The sequence below is a fragment of the Pseudopodoces humilis genome, chromosome 14 (assembly GCF_049639895.1).
Source record: "Pseudopodoces humilis isolate 2021_Gansu_Grassland_sample_001 chromosome 14, ASM4963989v1, whole genome shotgun sequence".
Lineage (NCBI taxonomy): Eukaryota > Metazoa > Chordata > Aves > Passeriformes > Paridae > Pseudopodoces > Pseudopodoces humilis.
Genome location: NC_142213.1, coordinates 6,332,841 through 6,350,983, shown reverse-complemented (window position 1 = coordinate 6,350,983; position 18,143 = coordinate 6,332,841). Strand labels below are relative to the sequence as shown.

At 46.2% G+C, this 18,143-nt stretch overlaps 1 protein-coding gene across 2 annotated transcripts; it reads left to right on the top strand.

Moving 5' to 3' along the window:
- The first annotated feature begins 101 nt into the window (after positions 1–101).
- Positions 102–17,973, top strand: KATNB1 (katanin regulatory subunit B1). 2 transcript variants are annotated; one of them, XM_005528204.3, is made up of 19 exons: positions 102–481; positions 3,728–3,858; positions 5,890–6,007; positions 7,673–7,773; positions 8,289–8,330; positions 8,997–9,080; positions 10,004–10,119; positions 10,630–10,701; positions 10,964–11,114; positions 11,521–11,708; positions 11,833–11,963; positions 12,748–12,795; positions 12,961–13,037; positions 13,683–13,802; positions 14,600–14,749; positions 15,065–15,141; positions 15,535–15,609; positions 16,227–16,343; positions 16,887–17,973. In XM_005528204.3, exons 1-19 carry the CDS (start codon positions 442–444, stop codon positions 17,017–17,019), a joined length of 1,971 nt encoding a protein of 656 aa, XP_005528261.1. In that variant the 5' UTR covers positions 102–441; the 3' UTR covers positions 17,020–17,973. The 2 variants fall into 2 exon arrangements, with proteins under 2 accessions (XP_005528261.1, XP_005528260.1); XM_005528203.3 differs by having other exon boundaries at positions 11,830–11,963; positions 16,887–17,971.
- The last annotated feature ends 170 nt before the right edge of the window (positions 17,974–18,143 follow it).

Sequence of the window (18,143 nt, the reverse complement as noted above, 5' to 3'; positions counted from 1 at the left end):
GCTCCGCCAAGAAGCCGCTCTGCGAGTGGCGGCCGCGCTGCCTTCGCTATGGCAACCGCCCCGCCCTCACTTCCTATTGGCCGAGCGGCGCGCGGAGCCCGGGCAACCGCCCGGCGCGGCGCGGGGTTGTTGTGAAGGGCCGGTTGTGGGGCGGTGGCGGGCGGGGGTCCCGGTCCGGTACCGTCGGACCCCGCCGCCACCAGCGTCCAGGCGATCGCACTCTGCCCGACCAGCGTTCCCGTCCCGTGATGTTCATTAGCCGCGAGGCCTCGTCTCCCGCCGCGCCGCCTCTCAGGAGGGTCTCGCCGTGACCGTGTTTGTGTGCCCGCAGGACGGGCGGGGCAGCCCCGGTGCACGGCCTGGCCGTAGGACGCTTTAGCGGAGCCTCGCCTCGCCGGGAGGAGAAAGGCACTGCCCGCCCGAGAGGCGCCGCGCTGAGCCATGGCCGTGGCCGTCACCACGAAGACGGCATGGAAGCTGCGTGAGTGCCGGGCGGGGGGACCGCCCGGGCTGGGAGCGGGGAGGGATGGGAGCCACCTCATCCCTGCCCTGGATATGGTGCCCCGGCCCTCTTTCCACACTGCTGATTGGAATTTTTAACTCTTGGAAGTCCTGTTGGAAATCATAGCAGCACAGTGAATAGCGTGGCCTTGTCAGTGCTGTTTTCAGAGGGTCACGGTCTTTATTTTTTCTGGATAGTTGCTGCAGCTAAATGCCTGTCTAACCCCACATGACTCTACTGTAGTACAGGAACAACCGAGGCATTGAGGGATGAGGCACCTGTCAGGGGGCAACCCTGGATGTATGGAAGAGACTGGGGAATGAGAGGCTGGAGAGCAGCTCCACAAAAAGGGATGTGGAGTTCCTGGTCGATGTCAAGTTGAAAATGAGTCACCCGTGTGCCCTGGTAGGCCAAAGGGCCAGCTGTGCCCTGGGATGCATCGAGGAAGGTGATGGTCCTGCTCCGCTCTGTGTGGGTTCAGCCTCACCTCGAGTCCTGGGGACAGGTTTGGGCAGCACAGTTTAAGAAGGCTATAAAGCTTTTGGAGAGCATCCCAGGAAGGGCTGTGAATGCGGTCAAGGGTCTAGAGGGGAAGCCATGCAAAGGAGTGATTGAGGTCTCTTGGCTTGTTCAGCCTGGAGAAGGGACTGAGGGCAGAGCTTATCATAAGCTGCATCTTCTTCATGAGTGTGTTGGAGGGACAGCTCTGATCTCTGTTGTCTGTGACCAGTGAGAGGATCTGAGCGAGCATCTGGAGTTGTGCCAGGGGAGGTTTAGGCTGAATTTTAGGAAAAGATTCTTCACCTTCACAGGAGCAGGCTTCCCAGGGAGGTAGTTTCAGCACCAAGCCTGCGTTTGGACAACGCTCTCAGGCAAAGGGGGAGGATTGTCTAGTGTAGGACAAGCAGGAGTAGGACTTGATGATCTTTGTGAGTCCCTTCCAACTCAGAATATTCTGTCATTCAATGTAAACTCTTCTTGAGAACCAGGTTATGATGGGGCATCCGCTCAATATCAGGGAGAAGGCCCCAAAAACCTAGCCTCTGTGGGGTTGTCCTTCATTGGTGCTCACTTGTTACAGAAGGTTCGCTGCAGGAGGAATGAGGTGATCTTTGCAGAGTCTGTGTGGCCCACCCTCTTGAAATTGCTTTGCAAGAGACAGTAAGAATCTGCTGGTTTCATGTCCATTTTTCCTTCTTCCTCTGCAGGAGCAGTAGATAGTTGCTGACTATTAATTTCTAGATCGTCACTGAGGAGTTATTTCATAGGGGCTGTTGAGGAATGCTTGGAAGCAATAGGATGTGATCAGTTGCTTTAGTCAGTGAATGGGCTCTGGAAACTGGCTGTCAGAATAGTGTCCTTGACTGGTAATGCATGAAGTCATCTGAGATTATTGATTTAGGAATTTTCTATCTTTTTGAGCAGAAAGCCAGTTTGCTATGTTACCTTCCCATCCCTGAAACTCCAGTTGAAGGAAAAGCTGGAAGTCTATCCATCTCCATTCACCCTAGATGGGCAGAGGTTCTTGGTCTTCATTTTTGCTAGGCTCTGTCGCATCTTAGCATCCTCTTTGGAGGGAAAAGCATTCTGAGTGTTAGGGATATTTCAGCAATGCTAATTAGGAATTTAGTGTTACTGGGCTGGTGGGTAATAGCTGGTGACAAGAACTTCATGAAATAAAAAAATTTGTTGGTTCAAGGGACTTGTAGGAGAGCAAATAAACCTCTCTGCCCAAGGCAGACATCAGTTTATTACCTGGCTTTTAGGAAAAGAGTGTTGGATGCTTCCACAATGACTTTTAAACTTATATTATTAATTAGGAAGTCAAGAGGGGGAAAAGTGGAGCTGCTGACACACTTGTTTCAATAGCAATGCTCAACATCTGTCCTTGCAGTTTTAACTAGTGAGTTGGTGTAGTAATGCTAATTGTACTTTTGGTTATCTTCTAGTCTGTGTATCCATATAGGCTTTGTTTTAGTGTTTTTATGTGGAAGTTTGGTCTTTCAACACAATGCAGGTGTATTTTGAGATTTGCCCTTCACGTGTAATTTGTAGTCCCGTTCCCTTTGTAATTTGAAAGGTGTTTCTCCTGCCCAAGTGAAAGTTGTGCAGTTTTGCTTTCAAAAAAAACACTGTTGAGAGTTCGAGATCAAAGTACCTGTAATTATTATTGCAGCCATCTAAAATCATTTTGGATTAGTGTTGCATGTAAAATGATCAAGTTGCTCCTCCCAGCCAAACTCTCTGAATGAAAGCTGAATTGATGCTACCTAGCCTTTTTACAGACTCATAACTATTTTTACTGTTTCGTAACTATTAGGCATGCAGATCCTCTGACCTTTCAAAGAAGAGAGCAGTAAGGTGAAGATATTGGTAAATGCATCTGCCAAAAGCCCCTGCCAAAATTTTGAGTGAATTTAAAATTCCACTCTGAAATGTCTAAGCAAAGATGCTAATTTGGCTTTTTTTGCCCCAAATTTGTTTCTTTATGATGAGGTTTCTGTAGAGTTCTATTGTTGCAGTGTTAGAGCATCCCCTCAACTTGCAGTTTTTTTAACAGTCATTTAGCATCAAAAATGTAAAAAAGATTTGTTATTTTCTGCCCATTTGTGTGGATATTCGCCCTCCTTTGTTACTGCATGCCCTGCACTGCTCAGTTTTGCCTGTGTTACCTAGCGGGGATGTAGCAAAGCCTCTGCCAAGGCTCAGGGAAGGGAGCTCCACCTCTCCCCACTGCTGAGTCTGGCTTTTTTCTGGGTAAGGTAACAAACTGTGCTGCTGCTCCTCTGCCAGTTCCTCTCAGGTTGGACTGTCTGCTGCTGCTCTCTAGAACAGGATTAGAGGGCTTTTCACTAGATGACTCTGGCTGCTGTGCGTTATTGCAGGTAAAGTGCCTTCTGTGATCAGGTTGCTGAACTTGAGCATATCTTCAAAAGTTCCTGAGCTGCTGCAAGTGAGAGAAGATGCTTTTTGTAAACTGTGTGAGCACTGGAGTTGTGAAACTTTGGTCAGCAAATGTTTTAAGTGCAGCAGGCAGAATCAAGAAGGGCTGTTCAAAGCAAGATAATAATGTGACTTCTTATCTGAGCAGTGGGCTGCTGCAGCTTGTCCAGTGGAAACTAGAAAATGTTTCTGGAGAAAGAATATTTTTTTAGACCTTTTGGAGGGATGGGATGAAAATTTGTATAACTGATCTGTAATAAGTGTGTGCTTTGTTTTGTGCAGAAGAGATCATGGCCCACAGCAGCAATGTATCCTCAGTGGTCCTGGGAAAAGGTTCAGGCCGGATGCTGGCCACTGGAGGAGACGACTGTCGTGTCAACATATGGTCAGTTAGCAAGCCCAACTGCATCATGGTAAGAACAGGCCTATTTTCAGCTTTTGGGGGATGGGAATATTAATTCTGAGGTTTGGAGGGTAGAGGATGAGGGGAAAGATTATTGGGGTGGAGCCTGTGGGGCTTTTGAATAGAGTTTGCCAACACAAAGCTGTGTAACCAGATTCTAGCTAAAGATAGGGACAGAATTGGGTGCCTGGTGAGACCACTGCTCTGGAGACACTGTGGGAGTGCTTGAGCTGGACCAGTGCTTACTCAGATAATAAATACTGTGCTTTATTATATTACCAGTCTACAAATAATTAAAGGAAGAGTTTTGTATAAGAACAGCTAGTTTTATAGTGCAGGTTACAGGGGCCAGTTTTATAGCCTGGGGTTTGTGGTCACAGCAGGAGATATCCCCAGCAGGATGCATTCCCATCTGTGCCACCGTCCCTTACTGTCCTCATAAAGGTTGCCACCATAGTTTGCTGTGGGCTGGGGAGGAGTGACTGTGGTTGCAGCGTGTTAGCAAAGTTAGGGTTACCCCAGCAGTGATCACTAAAGAGCATCATAAATATATATTTAACAGATATCTATCCTGTATTGCATTCAGTGGGTGTTGCATAGAACCAACTTTAGCACATCTCTTAGCATTTGTTTAATTATCAACACAATAATGTTGTGGTATTGAAGGTGTTGCTCTAGCCAATGTGAGCCTTGTGAGAAGGAAATCAGGAAAGTCAGGTCAAAAAGGCTAACCTTTGGCAGGGCTATGCTTTTTTGCCTAGTGTAGTTAAGCAGTGTCTTTCCAGGCCCTTGGTGGTGGCATGACTCCAGTTTGAAACTGGACTATTGCCTTACTGGAGAAGAAGGTTGAAGGACTAACTCTGTACCTTTTTGTGGTAGTGGAGCTGCACCTCTCCTGAGCTTCCTGGGAGCCACAGATGCTGAGAGCTGCTGTTTCTGAGAGTCAGGGACTGACTGAGTCTGCTTGTGCCATTCTTGTATATCAAAAGAATCTTGATTTTTGGGGTTGTCCTCTGAAATTTATTTTTAGTGTTTATATTATAATGATTATGGATGTTAGTGTTGGGAAAGAGGAAGAACAGGAACTTTTCAAGTAACATTGTGACTTGGTTTAAGTGTGGGCTCTACTTCTCACTAACGAATGACAGTTGCAATTGTGGATTTTGTAGAGGATTTCAATTGCATGTGGATTCCTAAGAAAGCTCCATCAGAACAGGCAGCTTCCAACTGGCATTCCCAGCCTCTGTATGTGTGTGGGAGGCACAGAGCTAGTGTAGCTATTTAAAAATTTGAGGGGTAACTGTGTTATTTAGTCCATTTGAGGATGGACTAAAGCAGAGAATACTGCTTATTTGACAAGCAGAAAGTCTGCAATGGTGGAATTTGTTTTCTAGAGCTAGTTTTAAATAATCTTGTGTTTTACTAAAATATAGGCCTTTTCAAAATGCTGATGTAATTTGTAAGCTTTTGGATGCTCAAGGATGAAAGGAACTTCATACATGTGAATTACTGCCTTATGCCTCAAGTCAGTACTTTGGTGTTAGCACCATGCTATCACTGTGACATCCATTGCTGGCAGCAACCTATGGCTTGGTGTTTGTGTGAAGGTTTCAAAGTGGCCCTGCTTTTGCTCTTGCTTTGATTTTGTAACTGGTTCATGACACTTACGTGACCCATTTAGAGTAAACAGGTGCCATTGTGCTACCACAGCAATAATTTTTATGATGTAAGAATGTGTCAGCCTTGTCTGAGCATCCGCACCTAATGTTTAACTACCTTGTGTCTCTGTTGATGCATCCCTTAAAACTTAGTCAGTGTGCCCCAGCAAGTGGGATGATGTGGGAAGCCAGGTGTGCTCTGCTGGGTGCAGTGAGGGGCTTTAGAATGGCTCTGCCATCCTGGTGGCTACTGAGGAAAAAGGACTGTGGCACAGCCAAGTGGTCCCAGCTCATGGTTAGAGAGTTACCCCTCGAGTATGAACAATGGTTCATACAGGGCTGTGCCAGCAGCTGCTGACTGAGACTGATGGTTTTCTTTGCAGAGCTTGACAGGGCACACAACCCCCATCGAGAGCCTACAGGTCAACCCAAATGAAAAGCTCATTGTTGCAGGGTCCCGGTCAGGGTCCATTCGAGTTTGGGACCTGGAAGCTGCCAAAGGTACTGTGTCCATGGGTTTTTGCTTCTGTTCATGAACACTTTTTGGGGAATCCTTTTGTTTAATGCCTGTACTGACCCAGAAGATTCCTGATCTAAGGAGGAACAGGAGCCTGAGGGTTTCATCTTCATCTGCATCTCTTTTTTGCCCTTTACTGAGGCTATACAGCTGTGTTTTCATGCTTGAGCAGAAATTTGGACATTGATCAGAGGAACTAGTTTCTATGGTTTTGACCTCAGTGTGTCAAAAACTATATTCCAGATCAGTTTCCATGTATGTATAGATAACTAAGCATATAGAATTTGTATTCAGAGTCTCAACTTGGAATTGTCAACCTTAATAAAAAGATCCCAAACCAGAAAGGAGTTTATTAAGTTCGGAATAAATGAAGGAATCCTCTGCTTGTTGACTTCTTGCTCTTAGGTTCTAACTTTTTTTCCTCAAGCAACTTTACTGCTGTCCTGCTCTTGCATCGCCACATAAATAGACAAAGACCTAATTTTTAATAAACAATAAAAGCTATGAACTCATCAAGCTCTGATCCTTTAAAGGCCACTGCTGAGTCATGCTTTATTTATTGCATTTTCCTCAAATCCTAGAATGAGTTGGCAAAGGTATCATAAATCACTTGTTTGCATTCCAGCAGGAATACCAACAAATGACTGAATATTTCTTACAGATCGCTGCTTGTTCTTAGAAGGAATGTGTAATGAAAATAGACTTACACTGGCTGAGCTAAGGAGGCAAACCACAGGCAGCATCAATAATGAAAAGCACTTTGTCATTCAGACAGTTAGAATCAGTTCAGTTACGGAATAGTTTGGCTCTGCCTCTGGCGAGTAGCTGGTCTGGCTGCATTTATTAGAAGACCTATGAGCCAGTGTCTCGTGCAAATGACCACCCGAGCTCTGGCTCAAGAGCTAATTTCTGCCAGGGGAATCATCAGTTTGTTCCAGATGATAGATAAGGGAGCGGGATTGCCCTTGTTATTATCTGAGCAATTTTTCTTAGAGTTGAGTTCTGCATTTGTCACTGCTTGCCAAGATATCATGTACCAGTTCTACTGGTCCTTTCTGGTTTCCAGAATTATAGGGGGTGTTACTTGATGACTTGCTGAAACGCTGATCGTTTCTTTGTATCCTGCTTCCTAAGCATCTGTTTCCTGTCTTTATGATGATTCTTGCAAGGGGCAGTTGAAGGAGTCCAGGGTGAATATTGAAACCTAAGAGGTCGTGCCTGGATGGGGTGCAGAGTCCTGGGGAAGGGTCTGTCTATTAACTGTGAGGTGAATGCTGCAGGCACTGTTTCACTTCACTCCCAGGCTAAAACTGTTCCTCCTTCAGCCCATTTTGCTGTCTGTGTAACAGATGGAAAGATGCACTGCCTGCCAGCCGCCTCATTTTCAGAACAGAGATCTTTGGAGTTCTATCTGTAGTTTCCATACATAAGGATGGGACTGTCATGAACTTCATTGATCATGGGCTTTCTATTGTTGTTTCTTTGCATTGTGGGGGTAAAGTCAGAGGCATTTCCACAAAATAATGTATATTTCCATAAAATAATGGTGGGGATAGTATGGCTACACTTCTGCATGGTGTCTGGTGGAAATGAGCTATTAAATATTTTACCCCTATTCCTTCTCTCTGCTCTGCCCCTCCTTTTCCCAGTTCTTCGTACCCTACCAGGTCACAAAGCAAATATTTGCAGCCTTCATTTCCATCCTTTTGGAAGCTTTGTGGCATCTGGCTCCTTGGACACCAACATTAAGGTAAAACCCAGCTTCCACTAGAGATTTCCCTCTTTACTTGCAATGTCTTTGTTTTGAAGAGTGCCAGAACATGTTTTGTGTCAAGCTGTTGGTGGATGCTGCACATCATCATTTCCATGTGTGGGCAGGTGTATTTGTGCTTGTGAAATCCGTGCATGTATTTTCACAGCCAGCTCATGAATCTGACTCCTCTGGTGTGGAATGTGGCTCTGAGTAAGGTGCAGCCAAGACCTGGTGTCAGCAAGCACAGATGTCCTGGTTGCTGTGGATTGTATCTGCTTCCTCAGGCTGATGTTGACTGTCAGAACTGAGCTGCTATAGTAAGAGATACCTTCTAGGAGCGATTCTCACTTGGGGAGTTAGAAAACACCCGTAAGGGCCTACAGGGGTTCAGCAGCCCGTTCATTCTGCAGTATCATTAGCTTGTGACACAGAGATCCCTTGTTCTGGCAGGACCCTTAAGCTCCCACCATACTGCTCTAAACATATAATTTGTTTGCTTTTCTTCCTTGTAGCTCTGGGATGTAAGAAGAAAAGGCTGTATCTTCACATTCAAGGTAAAATGTTTCATTAGGTTTCAGACAAAGAGAGGAGAAATATTTCTTTTGAGGATTTTTGAACAAACCTAAATGTGATTATGTACAATGAACTTCCTGGGTTTCCAGCATGAAAATAAGATTGCATGATTTGTGAAGTGGCCTGGCAAACCTCAGCAGGCCTCTGCGAGCTGTATGGGAATATGAAATGGATATTATGGGTTATCAGTGGGTATCATGTGCTACAGTGTGGATGGCTTCGGTGGGGGATGGAGAGCATCCATGCATCCATGAGGGTTTCTTTATATTGTTAATGGTATTGTCACTGCACTGAGATGGTTCTGTTCTTGGGATCTTTTTCTACCAGAAGAACTTGCTGTATATTAACTGCATGTAGAAACCAGAGACTAAGTGTCATAGCACTTCTATCTGACCATATGTAAATCTGTAATTTAGAACTGAATCTTACTAGTGAAGCTAAATCTATATTTACCATACTTAAACTGATGGCATAAATGACTAGGTAAGAGATTACACACATTTAGTGTGGCTGGGTGTAGTGTCTTGAGTACAATGTTGTGTTCTGCAAGCTGTGAGCTCTGTAAAGCACTTAATTGTTTTTGGTTTATTATACTGTATAGGATTGAAAGACAGAAGCCAGAATACTGTTTGTTTTCCTCATTTCAGGGGCACACAGAAGCAGTTCGGTGTCTCCGCTTTAGCCCTGATGGGAAATGGGTGGCCTCTGCTGCTGATGATCACACTGTAAAGGTAATTTACTGTGACACCCTCCTTATGTGCTTGTGGCACGTGGGAATGCTGGGATTGTCTTTTTACCAGGCATTACCAGCCCTCACTCATAAATACCCTTAGTTCATCTGGCAGCTGGCTGAGCCCTGTGGCTTTGCAGAGACTGGTTTTCTTATAGGGATCATGTCTGATGGCCCACAGCACTTATGAAAAAGCTGCATGGGTTGAAATGGCCTTATCTAGCAGAAACATTGGGAGAGACTATGCACAAAAAAATCAATGTTTTGAGGGTAGTAGAGTTGTGATATCTGAAGGTTGGCCTCAGTAAACCTTGTAGAATGAGTTGTCCACAGCACATTGCTTCACCAGACTAATTCCTGGCTCTGTTCGTGTTATACACATTACATGTGATTATCAGCCTGAAAATTGTTGTCAGGACTGAGCAGAGCAAGAGAAGGAGCTCAGGAAAGTATTGATTGAAGTAGTGACTTCAGTTGTTTCACATGGAGTATGGAGGAATGGGGTGAAGGACTGATTTTATTTTCCATTTCATATGAAATTGAAATCAGTTATTTCACTGCGTTTTTCAAGTGGAGACTAGAGAACAGGAAGAAGGAATTGCTAAGGGATTCAGAGCTTTTGGATTTTTGTTTGTTCACTTTTGAGATACAGTCTGTGGGGACAGATGGAACTGCTATATTTTGTCTCAGTCTCTAAATAGAAAACAGAAACTTCTTGGGGACGAGTTACATGGAAAATAAAAGATAATGCAAAAAAAACCAAAACAATGCCGTAAATTATTTGGATGATACTTTTTCTCTGATTATTGCCTTCTTTGACAGACTTGGAGGGGCAAAGTCTTACAAGGTTGCCAGTACAAGGAAATCTCTAACATTAAATCTCTTCAAGTTCTTTCTTTCTTCTCTGTTCTTTCCTCCTTTCAGCTGTGGGATCTGACTGCTGGGAAGTTAATGTTTGAGTTTACAGGACACACCGGTCCAGTAAATGTTGTTGAATTCCACCCCAATGAATACCTTTTGGCTTCTGGCAGCTCTGACAGGTACATGAAGGGAGGGAGAAAGAAGGGAAATGTATGTGTCTGTTCCATTTTCTGATGCCCTTCCTCGTAGGAATATGAAAAAGAGGAATGTCACACAAATCTACCATTGCAAGAGCCAGACATCTAGACAGCAGGACATGACATCTGTGATGGGCAGAACATGGAGATCTTCTCATCCAGAATTGATGGCACCTTCTGCCACACTAGAAACCAGTGTGTAGCCCCAAGCCACTCGCTAATCCAGCTGACATCCTGTGTGAACAGCACAAGGCCCTGCTCAGCTGGCTCGGTGTTCTCATAGCTCTGGGTCAGCTCTAAATGCCTCTCCATGTCTAGAGCCTCTCAGTATTTCTGTCTGGGTTCATGGATCTTGGCTAGACCAGCCTTCTGTGTAGGGTCACTGTATGTGCACAGCAGCAAAAGTCATTCTACCTGTTAGTGTTCTGTTTAAAATCTGGATATTACTGTGATTTCTAGAGCAACAAGTAATGAATTTTGTTGTGTGTACAGGACAGTTCGGTTCTGGGACTTGGAGAAGTTTCAAGTTGTGAGCTGTATTGAAGAGGAGGCTACTCCTGTCAGGTACACTAAATTCCTACTGAAATGTGCTAGGTAGAGACTAAAGGTGGGGTGAAGAGGGGATTTCCTCAGAGGGAGACATTATGGGGAAGGAATTTGGGCTGCTGGAGATGATGGACAGGCCCACCGAGTTGCACAGGTGAGCACCACATTGCAAGGTTCATTGTTAGAAACAGAACTGAAGGTGTTCAGTGTAGTCAGAGGTCCACAAAGACTGAGCAAGGTGGGAATGCTGTGCCTGATTCTCCTCCTGCTTTCCTCCCAGGTGTGTGCTCTTCAACCCTGATGGCTGCTGCTTGTACAGCGGCTTCCAGGATTCGCTGCGAGTGTACGGCTGGGAGCCAGAGCGCTGTTTTGATGTGGTCTTGGTGAACTGGGGAAAAGTAGCTGACTTGTCTATCAGCAACAACCAGCTGGTAAGCCACTGTTCCTGAGGTGGGGGTAGGCAGCTGTGAAACACAAGATAAAATCCTGCTGCCTCCTTGCAGGCCTTCAGATGTGTGAGCTTGTGTCAGGGCTTGCAGCATGCCCAAGGGCTGTGTGCATGCTTGTGCTCCAAAGGCTTGAGCTCCACTTCGTGTCTCTGGCTTCTGGAGGAAAGAACTGGAGCTTACTTTGACCAGTATTTGGAAGTTATCCTCGGCAAAAGTTTTATCCAAGCTTTTCATAAATCGCAGGCAACTTCAGGTTGAAAAATGCGCAGCACTGAAATGAGCAGTCCTCAAGCACAGTTGCTTGGGGTCACTCCATCATGCCTGTTCTCAAATGGGCTGGTGTGCACCCCACTCCTTGGTGAATTATCTTGGTCTTTTGCCTCTGCAGATAGGAGTTTCCTTTGCACAAAGCACAGTCTCTTCCTTCGTTGTGGATCTCAGCAGAGTCCCAAAGTCAGATTCTATTCCTCATGGGTTGATCAGGGACGACCAGCCTCTTGTGCCACCTACCCCCACAGGGTCCTCCCTTCGCCGCATCTATGACAGGCCCTCAACGAGCTGCAGCAAGCCACAGAGGTGAGGGAGTCTGCTGGCTTGTTGAGTTTCAAGATTTTAAGGAAATGTCCCAGGCACTCAGTGCTCTCTCTCTCTCATTCTAACAATATGGCTTCCCCTGACAACAGCTCTTTTTCCACAGCAGAGTGAAGCACAACTCGGAGAGTGAGAGGCACAGTCCTAGCAGTGAAGATGATCGGGATGAGAAGGAATCAAAGGCTGAGATCCAGAACCAGGAGGATTACAAAGAGATCTTCCAGCCCAAGAATGCGATCTGTCAGTACCAGGGTTTATAGTGCTTTTGAGTAGTGTTTGGGTTTGAGATCAGGGCACTAAACTGATTGGATAGAACTGACCTTTGGCTTACTATAACAAAGATTTCACTCGTGTCTGGAGAGTTTGGAAAGCTTTTCTTTAATATTCTGTGCTTGGACACTGATGCACAAATTGTGTTGGTGAATGGCTTAAAGGTGGCACCTTTACTAGGGTACGGTGATGTCTGTTTGAAGCCTGGCTCAGAATTCAGAGATTCATTGTAAATGTTCTGCTTTCTTATTCTGATTACAGTGTTAAGGGAATTTGATTAGCTTAGAATTTTGATATGTATAAGATCAGCAGTCTTCATTAAAGATGTTTTGTTAAAGCAAAGGCTGTTGTTTAGGAGGCACAGTGTCTGTATCTCATTTTTATGTAAATGATAAAAATGAGATACTCTTTCTGAGGAATTCATAGTGATTATTTTTATTTACTTATATAAATCATTAACAAGAGGTGGATTTTTCCTAATATCATTTGTTGTGACAGTGCCTTGTCTCACACCTCTACAGCAGCAGTGAACCACAAGGGCCAGTTTTGTCCCCCCTATCCATGAAGGCTGAAAGCTTTTAGCTAAACTCAACAATAGTGTCAAGGTCTAAAGGAGATAACTGCTTGTTGTATCACTGATTACCCTCATGTGTGGAGTTGTTGGAGATTTCTCTGCTCCAAGGTTGACTTACCACTTATCTCTAGCCTTGGATGCTTCTTCATTTGTTTATTATTTAATTTTTTGTTTCTGTAGGCCGAACTCCTCCTCGAAATGAGCCCTTTCCTGCCCCTCCTGAGGATGGTGAGTATGGAAACGACCCCTTGGTGGGGTTAATGGCCCTCAAAAGAGGGAGAGCTGCCTGAAGGCAGAAATCCCTCCTTGCACTGTAGCTAAACAGAACCTTTGCTCCCATGTCTTGAAAGTAACCATCAGTTTCTGCTTTCGCACTTCTCTCCCTGTTGGTAGAGCCTGGAACTGCAAAGGAAGCACTGAAACCCAGCCAAGCTGCGGATGTCCAGACCTCGTTGCCAAAGCAAGAGCTCGTACGTACTGTGTGATCTGTGAATTGCTGTTCCTGCTCCTTCTGTGAATGATGTGCAGAGCTGGAGAGTTTGTGATTTCTACTCAGGCTGATTCCTTCAGTGAAGGGCAATAAAAGTGCACCTCCAGGCTTTGTGCTGCCAAGTGTCTTGCCTTAGCAGTGGAACCAAGGCCAAGCCTCTGACAGGCTCTGTTAAATTTGTTGCTTGTGCTTGCAGTGCTGCTTCTCCTTGCGTCTCAGAATTGGGGCACTCCAGAGAACCAAGTGCCAGGTTTCTACAAATGCTTGAACAGAGGCTGTTTTGTTGCCAAAAGTGCAAGCAGCTGATGGGCCAGTATTCATTTTACTGGCTTCTTTAGAATTCTGTCTTAGCCTTCAGGCTGGCCACAGCCCATTGCCCTCATTTCAGATAACAATTACAGCACTTGGCACTTCTACTGGGGCATCTCCATGTTCTTTAGAAACCTTAATTACACAGTGGTATGTACCTGAGAGACACTTTATTGCTTCTTAAATTATGCTAGCAAACTGGAGACTCCTTCTGTGTTAGGACCCTGCTGTGAGAAGAAAGCAGGTCAGAAATAAAGGTCATCAGACTAGTTCCAGACTGTTCCTGCTAGAGCTTTTATCCCAATTCCTCCTGCAGCCTGATCCAGTCCAGAGGCCACCGATTGCCTCCTCAGCTTCTTTGACCAGAACAGAACCATCAGTGATTCCTGCAGCCAGGAATGAGCCCATTGGCCTGAAGGCCTCTGACTTCCTCCCAGTAAGTGTCTCTGGACAATGTTTTCCAGACAGTGTCTGTGTTGGGTGGCATCAGAAAAGGGGTGCCCCATTGTGATAGGTAGAGTACAGCAGAGTTGAGCCCTGCTCATGAAGAACCTGTTACCAAAGCAGAGAGCAAGTGGTGAGAAAGTCACTGAACTATTCCGTGTACCAGACGTGGTTCATTTAAAAAATAGGTGTCTGCCATTACATGTATGTAATAATTTCACAGGGATCTCTGCCTCTTGCAGCTTGGAAGCTTCTTGGTTTCTTTTGGGGAGGGTATTTTCTTGTCCTAAAATGGGGGAAAGACCAGAACATCTCGATGATCCCAAACTCTAAATGTGAGTAAAGAGAGTAGTTCAAGCATGGCCTGGGGAGGAAGTAAATTGAGAGTCTAATGAATTGCATAAGATTTATCCTTTGTAATAAAACTTTCTGTTCCCAGACAAGTGTTTAACATAAAAAAATTTGGTTTGTGTGAAAACATTTCTTCATTAAAACATACTGTTTTGAAACAGTAAGTAAGTTTTGAAAACTTACTTTAAATTCACCTTTTTTGAGAGTTTTTCCAAAGCTGTAAACATATTTGTCATTGACATAGTAGAAAAATCAGGTCATAAGTAACTGAAATCAGAACAAATGGAGCATTTCCATTTCAAAAGGTTTTTACAACCATCTTCAAGGAAGTCAGTATTCACTGACATTATCTGCACCAAAATCGGCTCTCACCTAGGCCAGAGAATGCTCCTACACTTGTGTGCCATCCTGCTCTCTTATTGGTATCTGTGCTTGCAGGCTGTGAAAAACCAAAGCCAGACAGAGCTGGTGGATGAGGAGGCCATGTCCCAGATCAGGAAAGGCCACGAGACCATGTGTGTGGTGCTCACCAGCCGCCACAAGAACCTGGACGCCGTGCGGGCTGTATGGAGCACCAGTGACATCAAGGCAAGCATGTGGAGATACCTGAGGCTCATGAGGGGAGCAGCTGAGCAGCTCTCTTTGCTTCTCTGGGGCTGATTCTGCCTCATACAAAGCACAGGGTCTCACAGCTTTTGTTGCCAGGGGTGCACCACAGTGTGCTGCAGCTGAATGGTCACAAAGAAACATGGAGAAAACTTTCCCATGAGAGCTCTCTCTTTCCTAGCCAACTTCATGTTTCTTCTACCTTGCTTTGGAAAAGCAGCACTAGATACTAATTTGCATTAGCCTAACCAGTTTGACCTCTGCAATAGATGACTTTTTCTTTCCCTTTTCTCTCAGAACTCTCTGGACTCTGCAGTGGCAATCAACGATCTGTCTGTTGTTGTGGATCTCTTGAATATTGTCAACCAAAAAGCGTGAGTCCTGGATGGGGTCAGTCCCTGGGATGTGCAAGAGCCGCCTGGCTGGGAGTTAGGAGCTCTGCCCTGCACCTTCCCCATTTCCAGTGGGCCACCACAGCATGAAATTCATGTGGGTTTAGTCATACCTTCAAGCCTGCAGTGGCAATAACTGCTGGAGTTATTTGGGGCCAAGGAAAATCAAAGTCTTGGGGCTTCATAAAGTCATTCTGCTGAGAGACAAAGAAATATGTCCGAACCTGCCACTTTCTCTCACGAGGGGGAGTCAGTGAACTTGCTCTGTGAACTTGAGTGTCTCTGTCTGGGCATTTGCCACGAAGTCTTATTTGTGTCAGCTCAGCTTTGTAAAGCCTCAGTCTCCAGTCTCAGGATATGTCCTTTTCTTTTCAGGTCTCTCTGGAAGCTGGATTTGTGTACTACAGTCCTGCCACAGATAGAAAAACTGCTCCAAAGTAAATATGAAAGGTGAGGCCTCAAGAGCATGGTGTGCTTGGGGTACAGGGTGTAGGCAGTGATAGGGGAGCTGTGCTGGGTATTTTGTACCTGGAGGAAAATCCTGAGAAATCACTGCAGATACAGTGTCACACTGATACGTCTGAAAAAGAGTGGTGAGGTTGCCAGGTGTGTGGGGGAAAATATACAGAAAGTATGCATGGGCAGGAAGAGCAGGATAGTGGGATTTGTCATAGGTTTGTTGGATTGAAGACAGCACTGTCAGCTTAGGAGAAGGGGCATGAAGTCCTGTGGCAGCCCTGGGGACTCATCTTTAGGGGGGAAAAAAATTGTAGCCTCTCTTAAGATGGAGTTTCTGCTCTTCCTTTCTTCTGGGAGATAGGTTCTTGCCAGGTTCCCTTGGCAGAACATCTCTGCCCTTGAACAGAGAGGTCCCACTTGGTTGGGGTGTGTGCCAGGACCTTCGGAACAAGCTTGCTCTGTGAAAGCTTTGGAACTCAGATGTGTTGTTGGTGCTTGGCTGTTGCTCTCCGTCCCTGGTTACAGGTGGTGGAGTGGAGTTGTTTGAGGGCTGTGTGCTGGGGGGACAGGAGTGAAATTCAAGTGAGACCCAATTCTCTGTTTTTCAGTTACGTGCAGACTGGCTGCACATCCCTAAAACTCATTCTCCAGAGATTCCTGCCACTCATCACAGACATCCTCGCTGCACCACCTTCTGTTGGAGTGGACATCAGCAGAGAGGAAAGGTGATGCACACTTTTCCACTTGCTCCCTCCTGGGACCAGCCTTTCTCTTGGGTGAGCTTTTTCCTTGCCATCGGGGCTCTGATACCAGACTGGACATGCCTTCCCTTTGTCTGCAAACACCAATCCCTCCTGCTCGGAGGAGAAGGCCACTTTGCCTCTGTGCATTGAGTCATACCTAAACAAAGTATTGGGAGTCAAACCACCTGCTGGCTTTCCCCTCTGCCTCACAAGAAACATGATTTAGTAGCCAGGCCCTGGATTTTGAGTTCATTCACAGGATAGCTCCTCTCTGGAAAACAGCACCTCCTTTTTCCCTGGACAGTACTGCCAAAGGGGGAAGAGGGGTGAAAGAGCCCTTATGTGGATGCCATTCTCCTGTCTCATCAGAACGTGGGCTGAATGCCTGGTGTTTTTGCAGAACTGTGCTTATATTTCAGCCTCTTCCATGCCATTTTTAGGGCTTTTCTCTCCTGCTTGAGTTGCCTCTCTTGGCACTGTAGGAAACTAAGGATTCATTCTGTGTCTGCTGTCATTTTTTTCCAGGCTTCACAAATGCAAGCTGTGCTACAAGCAGCTGAAAAACATCAGCAACGTTGTCAAGAACAAGTCTGGGCTCAGCGGCCGCCATGGTAGTGCCTTTCGGGAACTGCTTCTCCTCATGGCCGTCCTGGACTAACAGCTACCACCTCCTCATGTACAAATACAGGTGGTCAAGCTTCCCCTGCTCGTGGTCTGGCTGGATTTCAGATCTCTCTGTGTGTCATCTTTTCCCCCTGCCCCTCTCCAGCATGGTGGGGAAGTGGAATCTGCCTGGCTGGTCGCCCACCCAGCCCTGGTGCCTTACGGGCTGGATGGAGGACCCGAGTGGAGAGACGTGTGTGCTGTGTGAGGGGCCCTGGCAGGTGGAGGGCCCCTCTAGGGAAGCTGCTTCATTTCAGCTCTTCATCTCAGCATCAAGCTCTGGGCTGCTCTGTGTGCTGGCCTGTCCCTGCAGGAGGGCTCTGAGCCTGCTGTCACCCCTCCTTCCCGCTTGTGCTCTCGGTTCTTGTCGCTTGGCCCTGTGGGCCAGGGCCCCGCTCTCGCTGTGCAGCTGCTGAGGACTGCAGCCACCGCCCCACAAACGCCTGCTGTGGGGTGGATGCCCTTTCCATACAGAAGGGACTTCAACTGCCATAGGGGACCATCCCCTTTGGCTTCATCTCACATGAGCAAGGACACTGTGCTACCCTGCCGGTGCATCTCAAGGACCTGAACCAAGAGACTTCTCAGACATCCCTGCTGGCACCCAGGGCTGCAGAAGATCAGTGTCTTCAGACTGTCCTTGGATCTGAGGTCTACCTGGACTTGTAAAAATATGTGACTTAAACAGGACTCGTCCTATGTGCTTGCCTTTGGGGGTGAGGATTTGGATGGGTGGAGGAACAGAGGGACATGGACTGAGTTATGTCTTTCTACATCCACTGGACCATTCTTAGAGGTTTGGTTTTGGTTTTTTTTCCCCCAATAAATGTCTGTCAGAACCTTTCTGTCCCTCTTTCTTCTTTCCTCTGGGGAAAGAGGTTCCTGTTGGTGCTTTCCCTGCTCTTCCCAGCCTGTCTCCCATTTTATACACTGGAGCTTGTTCTCCAGGAATCTGTAACTTATAATGAATTTTATTAAAATATTTGTAATTTTTTTTTAAAGTTGTGTTAGCTGCCTGAATCTCTTGAAGTGCTCTTCACCTTGGCATGGCTCCTGGCTGGGAGTGCCCAGGAAAAGCAGGGCTCTGTTCCTGCCTGTCCCAGAGGAAGCTGACCATTC

Excerpts from the sequence above, each read along its gene's own strand:
- KATNB1 (XM_005528203.3), top strand. The coding sequence starts at position 442 with ATGGCCGTGGCCGTCACCACGAAGACGGCATGGAAGCTGC. Across the intron at positions 10,120-10,629 it reads GCTTCTGGCAGCTCTGACAG|GACAGTTCGGTTCTGGGACT; the intron begins GTACATGAAGGG and ends TTGTGTGTACAG. Across the intron at positions 11,115-11,520 it reads CTATCAGCAACAACCAGCTG|ATAGGAGTTTCCTTTGCACA; the intron begins GTAAGCCACTGT and ends TTGCCTCTGCAG.